Source organism: Leopardus geoffroyi, chromosome X, assembly GCF_018350155.1.
Source record: "Leopardus geoffroyi isolate Oge1 chromosome X, O.geoffroyi_Oge1_pat1.0, whole genome shotgun sequence".
NCBI lineage: Eukaryota > Metazoa > Chordata > Mammalia > Carnivora > Felidae > Leopardus > Leopardus geoffroyi.
Window position 1 is genome coordinate 124356925 of NC_059343.1, and position 26470 is coordinate 124383394.

At 48.0% G+C, this 26470-nt stretch overlaps 1 protein-coding gene across 9 annotated transcripts in view; it reads left to right on the top strand.

Moving 5' to 3' along the window:
* MTMR1 (myotubularin related protein 1) overlaps nucleotides 1-26470 on the top strand; it is a 65399-nt gene that overhangs the window by 32192 nt on the left and 6737 nt on the right. For all 9 annotated transcript variants that reach the window (XM_045472173.1, XM_045472175.1, XM_045472171.1 and 6 more), the window contains 5 exons: nucleotides 9934-10119; nucleotides 10550-10756; nucleotides 16100-16192; nucleotides 21954-22067; nucleotides 25724-25900. In XM_045472173.1, coding sequence (XP_045328129.1) covers nucleotides 9934-10119; nucleotides 10550-10756; nucleotides 16100-16192; nucleotides 21954-22067; nucleotides 25724-25900 — 777 coding nt within the window. The remainder of the gene's footprint in view (nucleotides 1-9933; nucleotides 10120-10549; nucleotides 10757-16099; nucleotides 16193-21953; nucleotides 22068-25723; nucleotides 25901-26470) is intronic.

A 26470-nucleotide genomic window follows, 5' to 3' on the forward strand; every position in this document is an offset into this window, starting at 1 on the left:
CGAATTACCACCTAAAGAATCAAGTTTTAGTGAAATGATGGTGAGGCCGTTGGAAGTCCCTTTAACGTGTGACATATGTGGTCTCTGTTAGAACACGGTCACCTGTGTACAACCGGGCAAATACACAAAGTTTCCGTAAATCATATGCGGCAGTGGCATCTGCACACAGCTGCCATTTGATCCCCACCAGCCAAAGGGGGCAGGATCCTTCATACCCAGGCACAGCTATGAGACCACGCCTCCAGCACCTGGCCTCCAAGTAGGGAAGGCTCTCAACCGCATCATTTCTGTTGCCCAAGAATGACTTTCCGACAGTGTGTTACTGCAGGCGTGCATCTGGCAGTCAGAGGACTTGGCCCTCTCTGTAAGTGCTTTCAGGGATCCGGAAGGTGGCGACAGCCTTACCGTCTCATGCTTACTTGTGAAATGACGCTTGGGTAACAGACGTGTAATGAGCACCTACTAGGGCCAGGTGCTGGGGAATACGAAGGTGGACCAGGCGAGGTGCTGTATCATAGGAGGTGTCAGCTCAACATGCAGGGGGGCCAGGAGAGGGCCTGGCTAGCCCTGCTTGTGAAGTTGGACAAGGCTTCACGGAGTAGGAGGCATTTGAGTGGCTTTGGTGGTAGGTAAGAAGAGATGGGCGCGGGTCCCTATCTAACAGTGTTGCAGAGCACGTCGCTCATGAGACTGGCACAAAGAAAGAGGTCTGAGGGTGTGGTCACCAACCCCATGCCCAGCCTGTGTCCCCTCAGCAGTGCTTGGGAGTGTCTTTCTCTTGGCAGTCTGTGCCGGTTCTTGCTACGGTGATTATTCTGTCATTGATCATGATCTCCAAAACCCCTACCTCATGCCTCCTCTGCTCACTCTTGAGAAAAGCCATTACCTTCTCCTTTGTAGGTCAAACAGGGCATCGGACATGGCATTTTCCCTCAGTCCTTGGGTGCCTGCTGTGTGTCAGGGCTTGCTAGGCACTGGGGAGAGACGCTGAGCAAGCAATCACGTAGTGTGCCAAGTGGCATCCAGTGTGGCATGGAGAACGTAAAGCATGCTCTGAGGGAGGGTCAAAGGAGCACGGTTATTTGCTTCATGACCCTGGCAGCGACTTCATCCCTCTAGACCACAATTGCCTCGTCTCTAAAATGAGACTGGTGGTACGCCTACTTCCTGGAGTCAACGTGAAGGAGGTCCTCTAAACGGCCTGGGACAGGGCCTGTCCCAGAGAGAGCATTTGGGTTCGTGTTAGCCATCCCCATTCCTGACCTCAGAGTAAAATGCTCTGTCCGCTTGGCCTTCGTGACATCTCAGCCCTCGGATCTCTCTCCAGCCTGGCCTGCTCAGTCTCCTTCACTAGCCCCTCCCCCCGTTCCCAACCTCCAAATGGTGGTGCTTCCTGAACTCCATACGGGCTCCTCTTTTCTACTTTTCACCATCTCCCCGGGGCCATTTTCTCCGATGCCGTGACTCCAGACACCCTCTGTATGTTGAATTTGACACCCGGATTTCCATCTCACCCTGATCCCTCTTGAAGTCGTGACAGCATTTCCATCCACTTGCCTGGTTGACATCTTTGCTCAGCCATCCCCCAGGTAATGGCTTCAGTGTGTCCAAATTGGCCTGAGAGGTGGGGCCATGAGAACCCTTGGCTTCCCAATCCATTCTGCTTGGCTTTTCCTCCAGGCTCTGCCCTTGGTGCCCTTGCACCCTGGCCAGGTTTCTGACCTCGCTGTAAGCCCCAGGCGCGTCTTCTGCAAGATGGGAGACGTAGTGAGTGGCATAGGGTGTGTAAGCATGAAAACCGAGAACGATGTGTGTAGCGGCCACAGTACGTGATGTCCATGAGCTTGCCACCCCAGTTGTGTGGCCGGGGGCGGGGGGGGGTGGATGACTGGTGGTGCCAGTTATGGATATGGACAAGACTGGCAGAGGAACGGGCTGGGGAAGGAGATGGGCAGGAGAGGAGTTGCCCGCGGCCCTGTGCAAATTAGCACAAACAACTGGGTGGCTTACAACAACACAAGTTTCTTCTCTCACAGTCCAAGAGGACAGAAGTCTGCAATCTGTCGGGGCTGTGATCCCTCTTAAGAGCTTCAGGGGAGACTCTGTTCCTTGCCCCTTCCAGCCCCTGGAGGTTGCTCTGTGTGTGTAGCCACAGTGCATGCATCTCTCCCTCGGCTCTCTACAGGGGCTTCTCATCCACGTGTCTGTGTCTTCCCCCCTCTCTCTTCTGAGGGTACCTTTGATGTCTTTTAGGGTTCACCCAAGATAATCCAGATGGTCTCTTCATCTCAAGATCCTTGACTTTATGAGTCAAAGACCCTTTTTCTAAAAGAGGTCACATTCATAATCACCCAGGATTTGATGTAGATATTCGGGGGTGGGAGGGAGTGTTTTTCAGCCTCCCACAGGGGGTCATTCATAATTAGCTCCCCATGCTCCCTTAACTGGTGTGTCATTAACCCCGTCCATCTTTCCACCTGTCTGTGATGTCGCAGCACTATCCCAGCACAACGAGAAGGCCGAGAAACTCTGTACTCACAGAGGCACTCTTCTAAACATCCAAGAGAGCAAGGGTGGCCCGCTGTGTGTGATGTCACTTGGAAGACATGGAAGCAGGACAGCAAACCGCATGTCTACGACGATTTTAACTGTAGTGGTGTGGTGTCTCAGAAGTGAGCAAGGACATTTATCTGTCTAGGTCCTGGTTAACTCTTCTGCATGTAATATCATGTCACCTGCAAGCAGAGATGCTTTACTTCTTCCTTTCCGATCTGGATGCCTTTTATTTCTTCTTCGTGCCTAATTTCCCGGCAAGAACCTCTATCTAGTACCATGTTGGATAGAAGGGGTGCACGTAGTCAGCCTTGTCTTGTTCCTAATCTTAGGGGGAAAGCTTTCAGTCTTTCACCATTGGGTATATCAGCTGTGGGTTTTTCAACATGCCCTTAACTGGGTTAAGGAACTTCCTTTCTGTTGTTAGTTGTTTGAGTGGTTTTATCACGAAAGGTATTGGATTTTCAAAGGCCTTTCCTGTATCGAGATGATAGTGTTTTTCTTTTTTTTTTCCTTCATTTTAGTACTCTGGTGTATTATGCCGACTGGCTTTTGTATATTGACCATTGTAGTGGGTTGAATAGTGTCACCCAAAAGTTCATGTTCATTTGGAACCTCCAAATGTGACCTTATTTGGAAATAAGGTCTTTGTATATGCAATTAGTGAAGATGAGGTCATACTGGAGGAGGGGGGAGCCTAAATCCACTGACTGGCATCCTTGTAAGAAGGCCACATAGAGACAGACACAGACAGGGAAGGTGGCCATGTGATGACCGAACAGAGATGGGAGCACCGCAGCTGCATGCCGAGTGGCACCAAGCATTGCCACCAAAAGCCCGGAGCAAGGTGTGCAACAGTGTCCCTCAGAGCCTCCGGAGGGAAGCAAGCCTGCCACACACGTTGATCTCGGACCTCTAGCCTCCGGAAGTGTGAGGGAATAAGTGTGTGTTGTTTTGTGCCCCCTACTTTGTGGTACCTTGTTGGTGCAGCCCTAGGAAACTCGTACAACCCCCTTACGTTCCTGGAGTCAATCCCCCTCGGTCATGGTGTCCAATCTCCTTGATATGCTGCGAGATGTGGTTTGCGAGTGTTGTGTAGGGGTTCCCTGCAGTGTGGTGTCCATATCATGGCCAGAGTGATCTTCTCAGTGTCTGGCTCTCAGTGTCTCGCACAGTCTCAGCGCGTGGAGGCAGCGACATCTACTTCCTGAACGGGGCCTTGAAAGCCCTCCCCCAGCCCGGCCCTTCCTTGCTATCTCCACGGCTCCCAGGGCCACATCCCCCCTGTGTGCTGCTGCTTTCAGTTCCCATAGTGGGTCCCGGTGTCCCCTCAGAGCCTTCGCCCCCACAGCTAAGCACTCCCCCATCCTTGAGATGACACCTCAAGTGTCACTTCCTCGGGGAGGTCTTTCCAGATGAGCGGAGCTCCCCCTGCGCTGTGGCACCTGGCACATTTTGTGGCTCTGAGCATGGTAGCACTTCCTCACTCAGTGCATAGCTAGCAGCTGGGCTGTTGGGTCCATGGTGGCAGGGAAGGGACTGTTGTGAGGACCCCCAGAACCCAGCTAGGACACAATAGCTGCTCCATGGCTGGAACGAGGGGTCGGGTGGATCAGGTTGGGTTCATCTCTCAGTGGATAGTTGCCATGTAGGGGATCTGATGACAGGTCACGTTGTACGTTAATTTCAAAAGTCCAGACTCCATTGTGGAACCACTGTGATGTCACCAAAGGGTTTTGAAGTCTGATTGTTTCTTGAGAGAGTGAAAATGGGGGGAAGGAATTTAGTTTTAACTGTTGCATTTGCGGAGCCTGTGTGGGGAAGAGAATGCTGTGGAGCACAGTGAAAGGTCAGGTTGAACGTTAGGGTTGGGGCCCAGTAGCATGCTAGGTGGTGGTTACAGGCTGGGGGCGGGCAGGGGTGAGGCCACCAAAGGAGTCCAGGTTGTGCGAGCCATCTGTGGAGGACAGGAGACGGATTAAGGGAGGAAGGGGTGTTTCAAGTGGTGGGAGGAGACCCCAAGGAGGGAGGGAGCGGCCCGTCCTAGATGCCAGGAGAGGAGGAGTGTCTAGCAGGAGAACTGGGAGTGAGAGGAGTCTTAGCTTAGAGTGCTCCAACAAAATATCGTAGGCTGGGTGGCCTATGAAGAACAGACATTTCTTCTCTCACAGCCCTAGATTCTGGGAAGTCCAAGCTCACGGTAATAGCAGACTCAGTATCTGCCTGACTTGTAGATAGCCACCTTTTCGCTGTGTCTTCACACTGCCGAGAGCAGAAAGAGGCACTCTCTTTTCTGTCTCTGAAGAGAGCACTGATGCCTTCATGAGGGCTCCCCTCTCACCACCCGATCCCCTCCCAAAGGCCACACCTTCTCACACCATCATTTTGAGGATTAGGGCTTCAGTGCATGGATTTGGGGGATGCAAATACACAGCCCACACCTGGAGAGAGATGTGTGGACTCTGCAGTCTCAGGGTGTGGGGACCTTGTCCTGCCACTTCATGCCTTTGGCCTTTGGCAGTTGCCTGCCCTCTAGGAGGCTTCCGGTCTGTCACGCAGGAGCCCTCCCTGCTGAGGAGGATGGGCAGACGGTTGGGCTGACGGCCTGCTAGGCCATCACCAAGTGTGGGCCAGCTGGTCTGAAATCAGAGAAACTTGAGTCCATCCTTCAGCTGGCTGCTCCCCAGGGGTGTTTGTGTTTCTCTTTCTCGTGAGGGCTGGGGATGACGCTGCCGCCGCTGCTGTCAGCTTGGCCTTGGGGCCGGTGGGTAACAGTGTCCCAACATCTCTGGCTTCTCCCCAGAACCCTGCTTTGCCCTATACAGGGAGGTCTGGCCAGCAAAGTCTGGTCTTCCAGAATGCTCTGAAACCCCTCCCCCTGTTCGTTCTGGGGTACAGATGGGACCCCTTCTTAGCCTCCCTCCCTTTCCATGTCAAGACCTCCAGATGCCTGTTCTCTGCGTCCGTTTTCTTCCATAAGCCCATTTCCTGATTTTCATTTGTCTTATTTGTGTCTTTAGTAATCGGTTTCTGGGCAACAAATTGCCTTTAAAAAGCTTCTCTGTTTCTCCTCCTTAGCACGTGCTTCCTCCGTGCTGAAGTGCTGGATAAGCTTGAGCCCAGCACACCACCTCACAGAGTGGCCTCCCCGGGCCTCTGGGCTCTGTCAGGCGGGGACTGGGTCCAGTACCTCCGCCTGGCGCAGGGCTACGAACATGGAAAGTGCTCGGTGAGGTCATCACCTCGTAGTGCTTGAGAATCTTGTGGGGCGGGAGGCACTAAGCCTTTCGTGGATTAGCATTACTGTAACTGGTTTTACTTCATTTAATTGGCATTTAATTTGCATAGCGGTGCTTTGAAGGTTTCACAGGTGGGAAAGTTGGGGTGCAGAGAGATGAGGAGGACCCTGCAACCATCTGGGTGGCAGAGCTGGGATTACAAGCCCATTTCCCCTACTGCCGAAGCCTGCACCTTTAACCTCCATTCTATGCTGTTACTACCTTAATCGGCAGTGTTTTCATTGGATGCTTAGGTTATTTTTTTAAGAAAAGATGATTATGTCATGGAGGCAGGGCTGTGCTCCAGACTGCTTTGTCCATAGTGGGTGTTCCAAAGTGTTTCCTTGAAGCGAAAGCGTCTCCTATAATTCTGTGGAATAACCTGAAGTATAGCTGGCATCCAAATATATGAAATTCTTTTCCTGCCAGTCACATTTGCCGCTTGCAAACTTTATCTCCTACTTAGCACCTGCTCCCATGTCCATGTCTGGGCTTTCAGCCAGCCACCTGCAGTCCTGTCTTCCCTGGAACGACTTGCCTTCTGAGTTTTTAGATGCAGCCTGTCTTCTCAGACCTCAGCCTCTTGTGCCAGGTTGTTCCACAGCCTGTCCCTAGAGCCTCCTGGCTCCCTCTCAGCCCTGGCCTCCTTAGGCTGTCCTGCCTACTGTCCTCCGGCCAACACCTTTGGCCCACTAGCCCTTTGGCACCCCACCCGGCCCAGTTCAGTTCTCCTGTCTTTGTCCTGCCGGCACCCCAGACTGCCGAATGTGCCATGAGAACAGAGGCTCACAATGTGCAGGTTGGAACCACTCCAGATTCATGCTGGAATTCTCCAGCCTCTGAGGCCCTCGGTGGTGCTTGGAAGTCCCTCCTCCCGATCCCCTAGGCTCTCCAGAGACCACTTCAGCCCCTTTTTGACTCTTTTCTAATATATGACCCTGCCCCACCCCATTCATCCTCGGCAGCTAACCTTGCCCTTCTTCTTTTTTTTTTTTTTTTTAATTTTTTAACATTTTTATTTATTTTTGAGAGAGACAGAGGGTGAGCGGGGGAGGGGCAGAGAGAGAGGGAGACGCAGACTCTGAAAGGAGGCTCCAGGCTCTGAGCTGTCCGCACAGACAGTTCGACCCAGGGCTCGAACACATGAACTGCGAGATCATGACCTGAGCCGAAGTCGGACGCTTAACTGACTGAGCCACCCAGGCGCCCCCTAACCTTGCCCTTCTGCACAGAGGACAAACCAACCCTCAGGACCACTCTCCCCTCCTGCCACCATATCCAGAAACTACCTTGCACTGCCAACCATGGAAGCCTCCTGTAATGGTGGAGGGGTGCCTTCCTCTCTGCCCTCCTTGCCATGAAGCCTTTCCCATCTACACAGATAAGCTCTCTCTCCAACCACTGTCACTGTCCCCTTCCAGCTGGCACTGCCATCTTCTTGCCCTTTACACATGGACCTCTCGGAGGGGTTTTCTTGCTGCCCCATCGCTCACTTGCCCCTCACGCCGTGAGACTAGCTCATCCCGTCTCTCTGCTCACCCAGTACTTCCTCATCACGAAATCCAGTGCATATTTTCCAGCTCTTATTTTCCTTGCCTTCTCAACCTTTTGACATAGTTCAGTACTTGTTCTCTTTTTCTTTTTCCTCTGGTCTCTGGCTGCTCTTCTCCATCCCTTTTGTTTTATGTGCCTTAAATGTTGGCCTTCTTCAGGCTTCTGGCCTATGCTTCTGTCTTCACTTACACGCTGTCCTTGGATGCATGTCCTTAAACATGCCAGTCCCCTGTCCTCCAGTATCCTGCAAATGCCCGTGACTTTGAATTGCTGGCCACAGCTCAGACCTGTCTTCTGAGCTCCAGACCTGCTGCCCACAGACTCTTCTACTTACATTTCTCCCAGGCATCTTACGCTCACTACACGCACAGCTGAATGCTTGATCTGTTCTGTAATAGTCTGTATCTCAGGAAATGGTTCCACCAACTCTTGGGTCACCCAGCCTGGAGCCATCGGTGTCCCGGCCTCCTCATGTCCTACTTACTTCTGTTGCCCCCTAAATATCTCCAGTCGGGTGCATCTCTCTGCCCTGCTGCTTGCACCAGGATTCTCTCAGCCACATGAGTGCCCATCTCTGAGCTGGTCTACCTGTGGGGGTCCCAGCCTCCTCCAGGCCCTTCCACCCAGCGCACTCAGTGTGGACTCCACAGTGCAAGTCTGGTGGTACCCTCCCCACACTTGTGTGCAGTCTGGCCCTCCCCTTGCCAACGCCATCCGGCCCTGGGCCGCGTCTCACACTGCTCTCACCACTGCCGTGGGGTCCTCTCAGCTGAACTTGCCTGCATCTCGGGAAGCCGTGTCCTCCCCCATCTCTGGGCATCCACACACCATAGCCCCTCTGCCCTGTGTATTCTTGACCTTCCTCCACACGGCAAAGCTTTCCTGACTTGTGTTTTCTTCTGTCCCCCTGGGAGCCTCCCGGGCCTGGCCATGCATGCCCAGTGTACCCTGTGCTCTCCTGCAGCAAAGGACTTGCCCCCCTGTGCTGCATGTGCCCTCTCCTCACCTGCGTACCCTGCCGGATTTTGAGTGCCTGGAGGACCAGGGTCTCTGCTTGTTCATAATTGTCACCCCAGCATTTCGCTCCAGGCCAGGCGTAATACCTGCTCAGATGGTGGTCTTTGGGTTCACAGATGCACTTATGATGTGTTTCGGAGATAAAGTTCCTATACTGTTACTCAGGCTATTTTAACCATTCCAGAGTTCACAATTCAATGACTTCTGATAATAGTCACAGTTTTGTGCGACAGTCCCCACTGTCTAACCCCAGAATGCTTTCATAGACCCGAATAGAAACCCCGTGCCCACTGGCAGCTGCTGCCCATTCTCCCCTCCCCCCAGCCCCTGTCAACTGCGTATTGACTTCCTGTCTGTATAGATTTCCTTGTTTTGGACCTTTCATATAAATGGAATCCTACAATATGTGGTCTTTGGGGCCCGGATTCTTTCAGTCAGTGTAATGTTTTTAAGGTACTTCATTCCTCTGTGTCGCTGTGTGATGTTCCACGGTATGCAGAGACCACCTTTTGTTGATCCATTCATCCACTGATGCACATTTGGCTTGCTTCCAGTTTTTGGCTATGGTGAATAGCGCCGCTGCGGTGTTTCATGTACAGGTTTTTGTTGGGAGTGGAACCGCTGGGTTACGTGGTAATTCTGTGTTTAAATTTGAGGAGCCACCAAACTTTTTCCCACAGAGACTGCACGGTTTTAATTCCCACCGGCAATATATTAAGGTTTCAATATCTCGACACTCCCATCATGGATGGATTTTGAATGTTGAATATAAGCTAACTATAGGCCAGATTTTGTTAGGAGATTACCAAAGAGCCAGCCATATCCCCCACTTTTCTTTCATTTGCATTCTCCTTTCAGTGGCGTAAACTTCCCTGTTTTGAGATTTACAAATAGTTTGATTATACGGAAATGTTGCGATAGTACAACCTTCCTCTGTTCAGACAGATAGCACTAAGAGAACCCTTAAAAATCTAACTTACCTAGAGTAGGATCCAGTTGTTAATGGCTTAGAAACTGATGATGGGTGATGGACGATTGTTATGGGTTGAATCGTGTCTCCATAAAAAAATATGCTGAGGCCCTAACTCCTGGTACCTGTGAATGTGGCCTCATTCACAGGTGGGTCCTAATCCAGTCTGAGTGGGGGTCCTTAGTAGAAGAGGAGAGACAGACCCAAGGGGAATGCCATGGGACGATGAGGCAGAGATTCGAGTGATTGTCTATAAACCAGAACACCTGGGGCAACCAGAACCTGGAAGATGCAAAGACTCTGCCCCAAGAGGGTTCTGAGGGAGCACAGCCCTGCCAGAACCTTGATTTGGGCTCCAAACCGTGAGAGGACATTTCTGTTGTGTTAAGCCCCGTAGTTTGGGGTACTGTGTTCCAGCAGCCAGGGGAGAGTCCCGCGAGGATTGGGAGGCTGATTACAAAGAGATGAGCTTGTCGCTTCTTTAGTGCTCTCCGTGTGATAGCACTAGAAAGACTAGAACTGGGAACTCAGATGAAGTGATGTATCTTTTGTTTTTCACAGGCCAAGGGTGGAGGATACGAAAGTGAAAGTGCTTACCCCAATGCGGAGCTCGTGTTCTTGGAGATCCACAACATTCACGTGATGAGAGAGTCCCTGCGTAAACTGAAAGAGATCGTGTACCCCTCGATCGATGAGGCACGGTGGCTCTCCAACGTGGATGGGACGCACTGGCTGGAGTATATAAGGGTAAAGCGGGCTGGTCCTTTACACGCTTTCTGGTTAAGATTTCTCTCTGTACCTGCCATAAATCTGGTCATCCACGTGGTTTCTCAACACTGGAAATAAGCACATCTTTGCTGTCACAGTTTCCATGGGCAGTATCCAGACGGTGGTCTTTGTTGGAGGGCTTCTGTGACATAAAAAGGGACAATGCTTGCCTCAGATCAGGTTTTTAAAGACCTTTGTGGCCCTTTAAAAAAGGACTGTATTTACTGCTGTCATTTTTCTTCATGTAAGGTGTTCCCCACCCCCAATGTTACTGTTTCCGAGTGATCCTCAGTTGATTGCATTGTTTGGTTTATTGACCTGAACTTCCAGCATTCTTCACAGTCCTGGAAATTAAATGCTGTCCTAGAAATTAAATGTAGCCTGCTCTAATGTGCCTTCTTTTCTGAAGATGCTTCTTGCTGGGGCAGTAAGAATTGCTGATAAGATAGAATCTGGGAAAACTTCGGTGGTGGTGCATTGCAGCGATGGTTGGGACCGAACAGCCCAGCTGACCTCTCTGGCTATGCTGATGTTGGACAGTTATTACCGCACCATTAAAGGCTTCGAGGCTCTCATAGAAAAGGAGTGGATAAGCTTCGGACATAGGTTTGCCCTGGTAAGTTGAGACAGTGAGGTATGTGCTTGACTGTTCTTTCCCATGCATGTGCGTATCACACACACCACACATCTACACACACACACATGTACACACGTGTGGGTTCTCTGTGTCTGACCCGAGTCACCATAATGGAAGACGATGGGCCCCTCAGCATTGTATGTTTTTTGGTAGGGCACTCTGGTTTTTAGAATTTTTTTTTAGTGTAGGTATGTTTTTTTTTTTATATATAAATGAGGCAGAATTCATATAACATAATTAGCCATCTTCAGGCATACAGCTCAGTGGCATTTAGTACATTCACAACGTTGTGCAACCCCTACTTCTGTCTAGTTCCAGAACATTTCTCCACCCCATTAAGTAGTCACTTCTCATCTCCCTTCTCCCCCAGCCCCTGACAATCACTAACCTGCTTTCTATCTTTCTGAATTTGCCTGTTCTACGTACCTCATATAAGTGGAATCCTATAATATTTGTTTTTCTGTGACTGGCTTATTTCATTAAACACACTGGTTTTAAGGCTTATCCATATTCTAGCCTATGTAAAAATTTCATTCCTTTTCATAGCTGAATAGAATTCCCTTATATAGATAGACCACATTTTGTTTATTCATTTATGTTGGTGGATGCTTGAATTATTTCCAGCAGTACGCTATTGTGAATAATGCTGCTATGAACATTGGCCTGCAAGTTTTTGCCATACACAGTACCACAAACTGAGTAGCTCAGACAATAGAAATGTATTGTCTCACAGTTTTGGAGGCCAGAAGTCCAAGGTCAAGGTTCTGGTAGGGTTGGTTTCTCCTGAGCCCCCTCTTCTTGGCTTGTAAGTGGCTGTCTTTTCACTCTGTCTCCATGTGGCCTTTCCTCTGTGTGCACCTCCCTGGTGTCTCTCTCTGTGTCCAAATTTCCTCTCCTTAAAAGGACACCAGTCAGATTGGATTAGGGCCTACCCTCCCATCCTCCCTTTAATCACCTCTTTACGGACCCTATCTCCACATATAGTCACATTCTGAGGCCCTGGGGGTTAGGGCTTCAAGACAGGAACTGGGGCAGTACAAAATTCAGCACAAAACAGCCTGCTTTCACACTTGGGTATATCACTTTTAGTGGAATTACTGGGTCATCTGGTAGGTGTTCTTTTGTTTTTAAGTTTGTTTATTTTAAGAGTGAGAGCTCAAGTGGGAGAGGGGCAGAGAGAAAGGGGGACAGAGGATCTGAAACTGGCTCTGAACTGTCACCATGGACCCTGACGCGGGGCTCGATCCCATGAACTGTGAGATCCTGACCTGAGCCGAAGTTGGATGCTTAACTGACTGAGCCAACTGGGTGCCCCCATCATCTGGTACATATTTTTGTGCTTTAGTCCAAATGGCTGTTCCTCGTCCTTCTCGGGCCTTAAGCCATTGGGGATTCATCTTAACTGTGCATTGGAAAACTCCCTGAAGCCACATTCAGATCCACTTCTAGAAAGCAGGACGAGCAGTGGAGAACTTCAGTGGCTCCCACCACGGGGTACCAAGTGCACTGTCCACGAGGAGAGGGAAAGGAAGTTCCACAGGCTTTGAGCCACATGCCCTTTGGGGGCTGTTGTCCGGTCCTCAGCTACATGCCTTCCCTGTCCGCACCTTGGTTCCCTTCTCGAAGTGGAGTGTTGTACAGAGGAGGGGAGTTTGTGTACATCAGGTGCTCAGACAGGGCCTGGCCCGTGCTGGGTACCTTTTAGATCCTGTGCTTATTTTAAACATTATCGCGAACTCCTTTGTTCCTTCTCCCTGGGAGAGGAGAGAGTGTGGAGTTTTCCCCAATGTTTGCATCTGACCATCTCTGAAGGCTCCCAGGGCATTCTGTTCCGCCTTTCCTCTCCACACTGTGTGTCCTGGAAGACAGGAGGCCGGCAGGGGCCCTTGACTAGGTGGGCAGTGCTAAAGGCCACCTACTGAGACTCCAGTAGCGGCCCTGCACAGCACGCGTCAGGGCATGTGCACACGTTCTCCCATCCCTACTTGCTGACGCTGGGGTTTGCGATGGTAGTGAGATCCTAGGATTGTTAATGGCTTCACTTTACTGAGTGGCACTGTATATCCAGCACCGTGGCACGTATCATCTGCTTCAATCCTATAATGACCCTGAGCGGCAGCTGCTATAACTGGCAGTTGGAGGGAACTGACATTTCAGGAGTAGGAGTTATCTGACCGAGGTCACCCAACCATTGAGGGTTGAACCGGCATCCACACAGCAGTTTCCATCCTGCAGCCACCTTCTTGCTGCCTCCCTCTACTCTCCCTTCCCTTGAGTTCTGTCTAAGCTCCTGTCTGAGGCCCACTTCTGTCCTTGCCCCCCTGTTCCATCTTCTACCTCCTGCACCTTTTCCCAGACCACTCTCTAACCTGCCACCGACCTGCCTCCATTTCCCCTCTTGCCTAGAGGGGTCCTACTGGTCTAGAAACCTGCCACTATTTATCCCTCTCTTGACCCGACTTTCCCCTCCATCTGTCACAGCAGATACCTGCCCCCTCTGCAACAAAGCCCCTCACAGCTGTAGTCTGTACCCACTACTGCTGTTTCCTTTCAGGCTGTGTTGAACTCACTTCACCAGGCTTTCTCCTCACAACACCCACTCCAGCCCGAAGCTGCTTGTCACCACCACCGATGACTGCCACTTTGCCAAGTCCTTCTCTTATTTGGCCTGCGCACTGGAGGCTGTTGGTTCTTCCCTTCTTCTGGAAACTGTTTTTCTTCCCTTGGCTTCTAGGTCTCTATAGCCTTTTGAATTTCCTCTAGTCTTCTGGTCCTCCTTCTCTCCCCAGCCTCGTGGTGTTGGGGGACAGGCCTGGGGCCCAGTTCTCAGATCATTTCTCTTTTCTCTGCATGCTTAATACCTTAGTGATCCCGACTGGTCACTCATCTTTAAATATGTGTATTTCCAGTCTGCCATGTCCTCAGTGCCACTGATGCCCCCTTCCTTCTAGCCTGCCCATCTCCCTTGGGGCTATGATGGCAGCCTAACTAGTTTCTCTATCACCTGTGTCCCCTTCCAATCCTTGTCCTTGCTACAGCCAGATGGAGTGTTCCAAGAAGCCCATCTGCTGTTGCCCACTGTGAATCTCTCCGAGCCCTCCCGTGGCCTGTGGGGTTGTGGGCAAACTCCTCAGCTCAACATTTGAGGCCCTTGGTGATCTGGTCTGGTCCACCTTTCCAGCCCTGTTTTGCCCCCCAACCCACCCCCTTCCACCTTTCCTCATGTCCAGCTACTTACGGTGCCCTTGGCATCCCCCCCTCCATGTTCCCACTGCTTCTACTATAATGTACCTCTGGCCAGCCGGAAAGCAGGCACCTCCTTCCATCCTTCATGGTTTATCTCAAATGAAACCTCCCCCGTGACTGTGACTTTCCTTCCTTGTCCCCTCTCTACCCCATCCTGCGTTGGCCACTTGTTCCTTTGTGGCCCCCGGATACCCATCACAGACTTGGAAACCCTTAGAACATTTTATTGCCCTTGTTATTTACAGGTCTTTCTCTCAACTAGACCACGAGGGAATTACTCATTTAGCACAAGTACTGCATCTCATTTGTCTTGGTGCATCAGGTGTGTAGCCAAGAGCCTGGCCTCTACTGGACACCGTGAAACTTGCTGAAATTCCAAGGGCCAGGCAAGATGCCTTGCATCCACCATAGGAATTCAATAAATGCCTAGTAGAAGGATGAATCTTAAATTGTGAGCGGTCACGCCAAACTGTTCCCAAGGTGCCTTAAATACTGAAGAGCAGGCTCTACAAGTTATTTCTGTAAAGGAGAAGTGCAGAAATAAGGCAGTTGATGCAGCTGCTATGGAAAACAGTATGGCAGTTCCTCAAAAAAATTAAAAATACCATATGATCCAGCAAATTCTGCTTTGGGGTATAGACCCAAAAGAAGTGAAAACAGAGACTCAGATATTTACACACCCATGTTTATAGCAGCATGACTCACGATAGTGCACGTGTAGAAGCAACCCAAGTGTCCGCCGACAGATGACCGCATGAACAGAATGTGGTCTGTCCATACAATGGAAGTAGTATTCAGCTTTAAAAAGGAAAGAGTTTGACACCTTCTACAGCGCAGATGAACCTTGAGGACCTTCTGCTGAGTGAAAGAAGCCAGTCACAAAAGGACATCTACTGTATGATTCCACTCCTAAGAGGTCACCGAGTCACATTCATAGGGACAGAAAGTAGAATGGTTGGTGCCAGGAAGGAGGAGTTAGTGTTAATGGGGAAGAGTTTCAGATTGGGAAGACGGAAGAGTTCTGGAGATTGATGGCGGCGATGGTTGCACAGCAATGTGAATGTCCTTCATACAACACTGAGCTGTATGCTAAACGTGGTTGAGATGGTCAGTTTGATGTCATGTGTGTTTCACCACAATTACAAACCAGTAGAAAAGAAAGACCATATGCTGTAACTGCGAGGCGTGGATTTCCTTGTTTTTATGTCTTTCCTGCTGGCAGTTTCAGAGACCCAGTGTTTCTTGCACTTTCTCTATGCTGGTTGCATTGTATCTTCATGATTTTTTTTTTCTTTTCCTTTCTTATCCTTTTGCTTACTTATCAGATTATTTGAGCGTTCTCTTAGAATGCTCATTCTGGAGCTGTTTTTTAACCTGACATTTTCAATGTTTTTGTCCTACTTATGTTTGAAATCCTTTTACCTTTTACTACGAATCTATTAATATGTTCAAAAAATACCACAAGGTGTGAAATATAACATTGGATGTCAAGTATATCTCAAAATTGCAAACAGAATACAATACTGGACTTCCTTGAGCAAGGACTCCCCACCACCATTTCAAGTGTGAGATTTGGGGGTTTTCTGAGTCCTGTAGAATTGGTTAAAGCTTGTAGATTATTATTTTGATTCTCACACTTCGTGACATTTCTGAAAAATGGGAAAACCTGCTTTTACGCTTGTGGAGACAATGGAGTCGTAATGCGCTTCATGAGCTGCTAATTGGTAGTCTCACAGTGACACTGTGCCCTTGTGGTGGTGGCTGGGCTTGACCCCATCATTTGGACTGAAAAGTTTACTGGCTATTTGCTTGTAACTTCTTGATCTCAACTACAGTAAAGTAAAATTATAAAACCGTCAACATGGGAAAATACAGTACAGTGAAATTTTGTTTCCTAAGAGTAATGGAAATCAGTTCAATTCAGTGAACGTTGTTGAGTGCTTATTATGTGCCAAGAATTCTGTTAGGCCTTGGGACGTACAAATGACACCTGATGCTTGCCACTAGGCAATTTTAAGTGACTTTATGGAGGAGTGTGGCCTGCATTAACATGCTTAACCTCTTATTTCTTTTCAGAGAGTGGGCCATGGCAATGACAACCACGCAGATGCTGACCGGTCCCCTATTTTTCTTCAGTTTATTGATTGTGTTTGGCAAATGACAAGACAGGTGAGTGATTTCAAGTATATTTCTGACCTTACAGTTTAAGATTATATAAACCTTCATGTTCATTCAAAATGAAGACATGTGTATGTATGTGAAAACAGGACCCCTTCCGTTATTTAGCTCAGTTTGATTCTAATTCACTTAGAAGTATAAGCAGAAAATTAAAAATGATCAACTTCACCACAAAAGTTCCATTCCTTGTGCAATGGCTTTTGTCGGTCATCCTGTCTGCCGGCTGTGCTCCAGTCCTCCTGCTGCTCTTGTCCCCTGTCAGGGTGAGAGTTCCCAGCTGACTGGGTACAGGAAGATTCAGCCAGGTGTTAGAAATGGGGATGTGACTGAACTGCCCACGAGGGGGGTGTTAGACCCGCAACTCAGGAATCTCCATACCTACTCCAGGCCACAGCATCCCCAGTGCAGAGTCAGTGAAGTAAAGGAGTGTCCAGGAAGTGATGACAGATAGGGAGTTGCTGGTACTTAGTTACTGGGTGCCTAGTTTCCAAACCCCAGTGCACGGAGCCCTGGGAAGCAAGCTGGCCACGCAGGTATCCTTCCCTGAGCTGGGTGGGTCCTGATGGCTTCGGCTTAAAGCATGGACTGCCATGAGGCATGTGCTATTTATTCCCTAGTCTCCAACATCCGAGCCCAAGTTTGGGGTCTTACCCTCATGACAGGAGATCAAGCCAGAGAGAGGAACTGAGATAGAGTGACCTATAGAGCGGGGTGAGGAGAGAGCAAGCCAGAGACACACAGATATACATGCAGAGACACACGCAGACAGAAAGAGACAGATACACAGAGGAAGAGACAAAGAGTCGCAGACGCAAAGGGACCAACACAGAGAGAATAAGAGGTCAGGAGTCCTCCCAGTGCCTGTGTGGGGAAGGAGTCCGAGGGTGGAGAACCATGGCCTGGGCCCTCTCCTTCCTGTTGGCCCAGAGGTCTGGCCTTAGCTGCTTTAGTCACGTGAAGGGGGCCAGCCGGAAAGACTGCTGGCGACCTCTAGTGACTCCACCAGCAGCCACGGTGCTCGTGACTGAGATTCCTGACCACATCAGCACCAACACCTTAGGGTCTTTTTAAAGGACCTCTGCCTCCCTGAGCCCGGAGAGTGCCCGATGTACCACCGTCTGTGAAATCTCTCACTGTGAGCCTCTGTACTGATGTGGGGGGGTGTTGGGGGCAGGAGAGAACCACCACACTGCTGATGCTGCCCCGCTCTGCCTCAGCCTGGACCACTTGTGGCAGCGATTCCTCGAGGGCCATCTAGGGCACCCCAACCTCACTCTCCACCTGAGGGCTTACTGTCAGCACCTGGAAACTTGTCAAGATGCACATGCTTTGGCCCCGCCCCTGCAGACCCTTCCTCCCGTGGTCCTAGGGGGAAGCCCGGGTGTGTGTGGTTCTGCAAAGTTCCCCAGGTGGTTCTGTGGTACCAGTGAGGTAGAAGGCCAGCATCCAGGCAGGGAGCTCCGTCCTAGTCCAGTCCTGTGGCTAGTAGCCTCAGCTTCCCTTGGGGACTTAGAGATGAAAACTCACATGGCACTGGACGTGGTGGTTTTCTTAAAATGCAGATTCTGATTTGTGAGTCTGGGCCCCGAAGCCTGAGAGTCTGCATTTCCCACAGATCTCCCCCAGAAGCAAGGATCTAGAGAGAGTGGCATACTTTCAGAAACAAGAAAGAAAAGAGGTGCCTGGGTGTCTCAATCGCTTAAGTGTCTGACTTCAGCTCATGATCTCATGGTTTGTGAGTTTGAGCCCCACATCAGTCAGTGGAGAGCCTGCTTGGGATTCTCTCTCTCCCCCCTCTCCCCATTTGCGTGTGAGTGCATGTGCGTGCTCTCTTTCAAAAATAAAAGAAACATAATAAAAAAGGAAGGGGGTGGTGGGTAGGTTCTAATCAGCGAGAGGAGATCTCACAGAATGTGAGTCCTCAGGCCTGCACTTAGAACTTCCTCTTACTTTTAGGCCCACTTCCCCAAGCTGATGGGGATCTTCAGTTAGCTGAGTGCGAGGTCACAACTGGTTCAGAGCAGCCAGTTGGAGGGAAGACCCGGTGAAGGGGGGCGGGTCTCAGAGAGAGGTAGGCACCGACATCGACAGGATGAGTGACAGTTGACAGTGAACACATACTCAGAAAGCCGGGAGACTGGCCAGAGGTCTTATTGTAATGTAGCACCATGAACTTCTTGCTGTTTGTATTAATTGATTGAGCTGGTAACAAAATTAAATGATGGTTACATTCAGGTCAAAACAAAAAAGTATAAAATGCCTTTTAGAAAAATCACATTAAAAGGTTGAACACAAAAAATAATTCTGATGTTAAGTAGCTTCTCCCTCCCAAATGCCCAGGGGTGTGTGCATGCGTGTGTGTGTGATATCCTCAAACTGACTTCCATTCTCAATACTGCTTAGTGCCTATTTTCATGTCCAATCTATATATTTTTTGTGCTGTTTATTGGATTTTAAGAAAACAAGGGGTGTAGATTAGATTTCAGATGCCTCTCAGCTCTAAGATTCTGTCCGTGAAATGCGTATAATTAATGTCTCTTAAAACAATGTTGTTAATGCAATAGAAGAAGAAATATCACTGCTTAGTCTATCAGTTAAGTCACAAGTGGATGAGACATGTAGCTTGTTAGAAAAGATGCATTAATGTAATAAGATTAATTTATTTGGAGGTTGCCTACTGCTAAATCAAGGAAGCTTAAATCCTCATGAAATTGTTAGAAATCTCAGGATAAAATGAACTAGCCTGTGTACACAAATTGATAGAAAAGGATCTAAGGGCAGAGTAATTGAGGGGACTCTTCAGAAAAGAGTCTCCAACCTTCTACAATAGCCATAGTTTAATGGACTCTCTACCCTTCTCAAGAGGTGTAGAATTTCATTATGGATTTCTATGGAGTTTTTGAGACCATACGTTTTAGGTATATGGTATAGTTTCTGCGACAACAGGCCAAAACAAAATCGGAGTCATGACATTTAATCTTTTATTTTTATTACTCTAGCTGTTGCTACTTCCTCTAAATGAAATATTTTTGGAGCTGAGCGTAAGGCCACAATGCCATTTGAAGGTGAATAGCAGTCCTGACGGAACATGAGCAGAGCTCTTGCATTCTGGTTTTGCAGGGGCTGATGGCCTTAGGCAGAGTCCCACCCACTCTGACCTCCTCTACCTGGTACCCACTTGGCCACAATAAGGCTTGTAGTCAGTGGTACTAGAATACATCCAACCAAGCTCCCAGATTCAGAACGAGCGCTCAGGGTTAGGAATAAAGACTCATTTGACTTAAAAAAAAAAAAAAAAAAAGTGCCCATAGAAGCTTTGCTGTCCTGCTAATAAACATATAATTTAAATGTTTGAAAATCTATATCTTCCATTACTATCCTTGATTTAATAAAGCTCCAGTGTACATAAATGTTATATATTTGCTTCAAATTCATAAATTTTGTGGTGCCAATAATTTATGCATAGAGCGTAACTAAACCACATAGAAAAATGCTGGGAAGGGGCGCCTGGGTGGCGCAGTTGGTCAAGCGTCCGACTTCAGCCAGGTCACGATCTCGTGGTCCGTGAGTTCGAGCCCCGCGTCGGGCTCTGGGCTGATGGCTCAGAGCCTGGAGCCTGTTTCCGATTCTGTGTCTCCCTCTCTCTCTGCCCCTCCCCCGTTCATGCTTTGTCTCTCTCTGTCCCAAAAATAAATAAACGTTGAAAAAAAAAAAAAAGAAAAATGCTGGGAAAAGTGGACAGGATGTACTTGGTCTTTTAAAAGATAGCTATTTGATGGGGCGCCTGGGTGGCTCAGTCGGTTGAACATCTGACTTCAGCTCAGGTCATGATCTCACGGTTCGTGGGTTCGAGCCCTGCGTTGAGCTCTGTGCTGACAGCTCGGAGCCTGGAGCCTGTTTCAGATTCTGTGTGTGTCTCTCTCTCTGCTCCTCCCCTGTTCACATGCTTTCTCTCTCACAAAAATAAAGATTAAAAAAAAAAAAAAAAGATAGCCATTTGTTGGGTGCCAGGGTAGCTCGATTGAGCATCCAACTTTGGCTCAGGTCATGATCTTCTGGTTCATGAGTTCAAGCCTTACATCAGGCTTGCTGCCGTCAGCACAGAGCCTGCTTTGGATCCTCTGTCCCCCTCTCTCTCTCTCTGCCCCTCTCCCACTCATACTCTCTCTCAACAATAAGTAAAACATTTTAAAAAAATTATTAAAAGATAGCCATTTGGAATGTGAGGCCATTGTCAGAGTTGCAAGTTAAAGGCTCAGATTAATCAGTAGCTTTCTTTAGCATTTTGGCCAGATTTAGTTGATTTAGTTCATCTAAGAACAAGAGTGCTGGTAAGAACAACCACCATAGCTAGTTTCCAGAGGTTTCTAAAGAAGCAGTATTCTGATGGGGCTCCTCAGAAGACAGTTGTATGTTTCTATGGGAACAATCCTTAGGATGGAGAGAGAGGCACATCTGAATCCAAGATAGCTGAGCAGAATTCTGCAAGTTGGCTAATGTAATAAACAGCCTGGTGAGGAAGGGAACAATTTCAGGTAGAGCGTAGATAGTCCTGGATTGGCCATTATTTCTAATCAGGAAGCTTGTCCCTATCCTCGTAAAGTAATAAGGCTATCGGCAACCCTGGTCGTCTCTCTAGAGATGACAGGATTTCATGATCGTGTGCAAATGTCACTCTGATTGGGGAATGGTTTGATACTGTAAAGTGAGTTAAATAAAAACATGCTGGGTAGTTCTGTTTGGTTTAGTTCTAATTGGCTCTGCATCATTCAGCATGTAATGAATATTTCACTATGTTTACTGGCACATGGGAGGCAGCCAGTACTTGCCTGCCGCTAGGATCATCATCATTATCATTAATCATTATTGTCATTTCCAGACCGTCTCCTCACGGCTACTAAATGACACCTACTGGCTAGGATGTCCCAAAAATGGTAAAGTCTCTGTTGGAATTTGGCAAAACCCCATTAAGAATGACCTAAAACGATAATTGAGATGATTATGTCATTTTCTTATTCTGTTAATATGATGAATTACAGTAGTTATTATTTTTTTTAACCTTGATCTTCAAATGTTAAGCCAGCCTTGCATTCCTGAGACAAACCCTGCCGGGTCATGTTGTGCTACCCTTTGTATATGTTGCCGGGGGTCAGTTTATTTATACGTTAGGAAGGATCACGGGGATGTATGTTCCTGGAGTTGTCTCTGTGGGAAGGTTATTAACGATGAGTAGTAGAGAATAGATTTTGTTTCTTCGTGAATCACTTTTGGTATATGCTGTGCCCGGGAACCCACCTCCCTTCTCTGTGACTCCGAATGTACCCCAGGTAGAAAGCTGGGACAGGAGTTGGACTTGACTCGTCTTTTTCCCTTTGGTGCTGGGGGTGGGGTCATGGCCTCCTGCTGCCTGTTGCCAGTGTCTGAAAACAGCTGCTTCATGTATTCTACCCAGTTTTCTAGTGCTTTCTGGCAGAAGGGGGACTGTGGGCTGTGTTCTGCCAGCATGACAAGAAGTGGAAGCTGCACGATGCTTATTCAGGCATTGAAAAGTACAGTTTTTGTTACTTCAGGTTGTTTCTCAGCCAGATCTATAAGCTTGGACTTGAAACTATAGGAAGTTAAATTCTACATGGGCTCAGTCTTCCTTTTCATCTTGGACTGTATTCCGAGTTGTACTTTAGCGGTCTTTCACAGACAACTAGTACCACTATGTTTTAGAAATTGAACTTTAAACCTTCTTTCTCCATTTAAGTTTCCTTCAGCATTCGAGTTCAATGAATTGTTCTTGATCACGATTTTGGATCACCTCTACAGCTGTCTCTTTGGGACCTTTTTGTGCAACTGTGAACAGCAGCGGCTCAAAGAGGTAAGTGTCTATTGCTTTCCCAATTACTCAGGTGCCTTTCCCATGAGGTGCCACTGTAAAAGGGGGACTGGGTGGAGAGGGGACTTGGGTCTAGCCCTGCTGCCGTGCGTAAATGGAGAGATTACATTAGATGCCCTTCCAGGCCTCAGCAGCCCCAGTGCATGTGTTTAATCCTCCAGGTGGCCTGACACGAGCCTCTTACTGTGTGGGTGCTGGGGGCTGGGGCCTAGCAAGCCCATAGCTCTCTGACGTCTCTCAGTTCTTGTAGGTTTAGTTCTAAACCCTGGACCCCCTGAATCCCAAGCTCATGTACTTTCTATTTTCTACTGCACTAACTCCAAAATGATGTGATTCTGCCCTTCGTTCTCCAGGCCGTTGGGCACAAAGGTACTTGGAGGCCTAGGAAGGTGAAGTCTGTAGATGAGCCCAGAACTTCTCTTGAGGAGCAAGCCAGACTCTCTTTTCCATCAGGTTCATAATGAAGCAGCTGCTGAGCTTCTGAGTTCTATTTCCGCTCTTTCCTTTTTGGGATAAAAGAAAGAAATGATCAAAAGTGAGGAAGCATTAGGCAAAGGCACCTTAGAGTGTCCTCTGGTTAACAGAAAAGGGCCAATGCCTGTGGGCTAAGTACATTAGAACATTGTCAAATTTCAGGCAAAATAGTGGGTTGCTAGCACCCACCTCCCTCTGCAGCTTCCCCACAGCTGTCACCCCTCATTCCTTGCCTGCACCCCACTCAGTCTCCTCGCTTTAGCCCTTCTCTCAGCTGGGAGCCTGCCTGGGCCCAGTCCCTGGTCGTCTTCTTCCCCAAACTCTGTCCTCTGTCTAGGTCGCTGTCTGTCTCCTCTCAGGATCTAAATGCCATTCTCTTCTTCCCTCTGCCCTTCTACATGTCCCTAAAGGGCACCCCTGCTCCTCGAGATGCACAGGAGCCACCTTTGCCTCCTTCCTCACCCTGCCCCCAGCTGCCACAGCTGGTCCCCCCTTGTCACTGCCCCACAGCCTAGTGCAAGCCCCCACGGTCTCGCGGCCAGACTAAGGCAGCTGCTGGGAAATGTGCTTCAGTCATTCCTGACCTCCAGCAACCAGGGCCGCGTTCCCTGACTCTAGTCCCATCCTGAGCCTCTCCCCTGCTTGAAACCTCCCTGTGGCTTCTGTAGTGATCCCGGTAAGATCCACATTCCTGTGGGCCCAGGGTGATAGAGACCTGTTAACCTCTTAAAAAAAAGAAAAAATTTAGAGCAAGCTTCATGGTATTAGACTTCTATCTCAATAAAGCTATTTTTAAAATATGAACAGAAAAATGAAGTTCATATGTAGAATTTAAACACTTACGGTCTTCTCTTTTGTTTTAACCAAATATCCTCTTTAAAAACTCAGCTCTCTTGAGATGGAATTGACATACTATACAATTCACCCTTTTAAAGTGTACAGTTTAATGGTCCTTAGTATATTCAGAGTGTGCAGCCATCCCCACCATCTAATTTCCTAAACCACATAAACTTTTCATCACCCCAGAAAGAAACCCCATTCCCATTAGTAGTCACTCCCCGTCCCTCCCTCCCCCAGCCCCTGGCAGTCAATGATCTGCTTTCAATCTGTATGGATTCGCCTGTTCTGGACATTCCATATGAATGGAATCAAACAGTATTTCTCCTCCTGTGACTGGCTTCTTTCACTAAGCTTAATGTCGTCAAGGTTCATCTGAGTCTTAGCAGGCGTTGGTACTTTGTTCCTTTCTTATGGCTCAGTAATACCCGCGGTGTGGAGACACCACACTTTGTTCATCTAAGTCATCCGCAGATGGACTTCTGGTTGTTTCCACTTCGGGCTCTTACAAATAATGCTGCTGGGAACATTCAAATGTGCAAGGTTTCATGTGGACCTATGCTTTCATTTTTCTGGTATGTACCTAGGAGTAAAATTGCCGAGTCCTACAGCAAGTGTATGTTTAACCCAGAGACTGTTCTCCAAAGCAGTTGCAGTATTTTACATTGTCCCCAACAATGTCTGAGGGACCCAGTTTCCTCACATCCTTGTAGATGTTTGTTGTTGTGTATCTTTTTTATTCTAGTCATCCCAGTGGGTATGAAGGAGTAGCTCATTGTGAGTTTTGATCTACATTTCCCAATTAACCAATGGTATTGTGAGCACATTTTCATGTGTTTATTGGCCATCTGTTTATCTTCTGTGGACAAATGTTTATTCAGATCCTTTGCCCAGTTTTTAGTTGGGTTTTCTTTATTAGGGACTGGTAAGAGTTCCCGATGAATTCTTGATATATACAAGTCCCTTATCAGATACATGGTTTGCAAACATCGTCTCCCATTCTGTGCATTTTCTTTTTGCCTTCTTGGTGGTCTCCTTTGAAACACAAGTCTTTACTTTTCATGAGGTCCACTTTATTTTCTTTTCTTGCTTGTGCTTTTGGGGTCATGTGCAAAAGCCGTTGCCTAACTCAAGGTCATGAAGATTTGAGCCTGTGTTTCCTTCTAAGATTTTTATAGTTTTAGCTCTCACATTTAGGTCTGTGATCCATCTTGGAGTTCCTTTTTGTGTACGATGTGTGGGAAGGGTCCAACTTCATTCTTTTGCACATGGCTAACCTGTCATTCACATGCTGCTGATGAAAAGATTCTCTTTCCCCCATTGAACTGTTTCAGTGCCCTTGTTGGAATTCAGTTGGCGGTATATGTGAGGGCTTATTTCTGTACTGTCTGTTCTCTTCCATCGATTCCACACATCTATCCATCCTAGGCCAGCACCACCGTATGGATTACTGTGACTTTGTAGTAACTTTTGAAATTGGGAAGTGTGAGACCTCCACGCTTGTTCCTTTTTCAAGAATGTTTTGGCCATTCAGGGTCCTGTGAATTATTGCTGGCGTTTCTCTTATAAATACAAAATATAAAATATGAAAAGGTCCTGACGGAATTTTCTATGTCTAGATAGCCTGTAAGGAAGTCAGCTGGCTTTTGCGGTTTTCTGATTTTGACTTTGTCACTGTGTTCAATCCATGTTCCATGTTTACCTGCCTTCCTGTGCCTGTAGGTTTTCATTCACATGAGCAATACCAATAGTTCCAGCATTTCTATTCAGTGTATTCGAAGGTTGGGAGGTGGGGAGATAGAATTTAATGATATATTTACTTCTCTATGTAAGGTTTCCCCGGCCTGCCACCCTGACAGGTTTTTCCCCAGATGTCCATCCATGATTTTCCAGTGAAAGGAATCTTATCTGTGAATTCTACCCCAACCCTCAATATTAAGAGTCACAAAAGCAAACTGCAAACTGGAAATAAAAAATGTATTTGTTATCGATGGGCCCCATCATCCTGTTGTTGCTAGAAAATTCTCATCATCCTGTGGTTGCTAGAAAGTTCTCGTTTTGCCTTCTACACACACACAGTCCCCAGATGTTCCTCAACTCAGCAATATGTTTTTCCAGGACAGTAACTAGTATGCGTTTTCATGTCCTCCCCTGTGTGAGGTGACGCCATAGCACTAAGGATGGGGCTGGGGCTTAGTAAATGTTCTACGCTTTTTCAGTGTCTGAACTCCTTTTATTCAAGTCTTTTTCTCTGCAATACAGATTCTTGAGAATCTGAAAAAAAAAGGTGAATTTATTTCAATGTATTCCTTTTTTTTGTTTTTCAGGATGTATATACGAAGACTGTATCTTTATGGTCGTATGTCAATAGCCAGCTCGAAGAATTTTCGAATCCTTTCTTTGTGAATTATGAAAACCATGTCTTATATCCCGTTGCTAGTCTGAGTCATCTGGAACTATGGGTAAACTATTATGTGCGATGGAACCCACGAATGAGACCTCAGGTATCTTTTTGTTCTTCGCAAAAGAGTGTATCTTTCTGAGCAAAGATGGTGGTTTAGAAATGAGTTCATGCTGGGGATGGACATGCTCTACTTCTGCCCTCGCCTCTCAGGGTTCAGTGCTCTGCGTTCATGTTCTAGCAGCTTTTCTTCCTTCCTTCCTTCCTTCCTTCCTTCCTTCCTTCCTTCCTTCCTTTCCTTCCTTTCCTTCCTTTCCTTCTTTTCCTTTCTTTTCTTTTTCTTTTCTTTCTTTCTTTCTTTTTCTTTTTCTTTCTTTCTTTTTCTTTTCTTTTCTTTTCTTTTTTTTCCTTCCTTCCTTCCTTTCCTTTCCTTTCCTTTCCTTTCTTTCTTTCCTTCTTTCTTTCCTTTCTCTCTCTCTCTCCCCTTCCTCCGTCTCCTTCCTTTCTTTCTTTCTTGAAGTTTATTTATTTTAGAGGGAGCAGGGAAGGGGGAGAGAGAGAGAGAGAATCCCTAGCAGGCTCGGCACTGTCAGCACAGAGCCCGATGTGGGGCTTGAACTTATAAACTGTGAGACCATGACCTGAGCTGAGGTGGACGCTTAACCGACTGAGC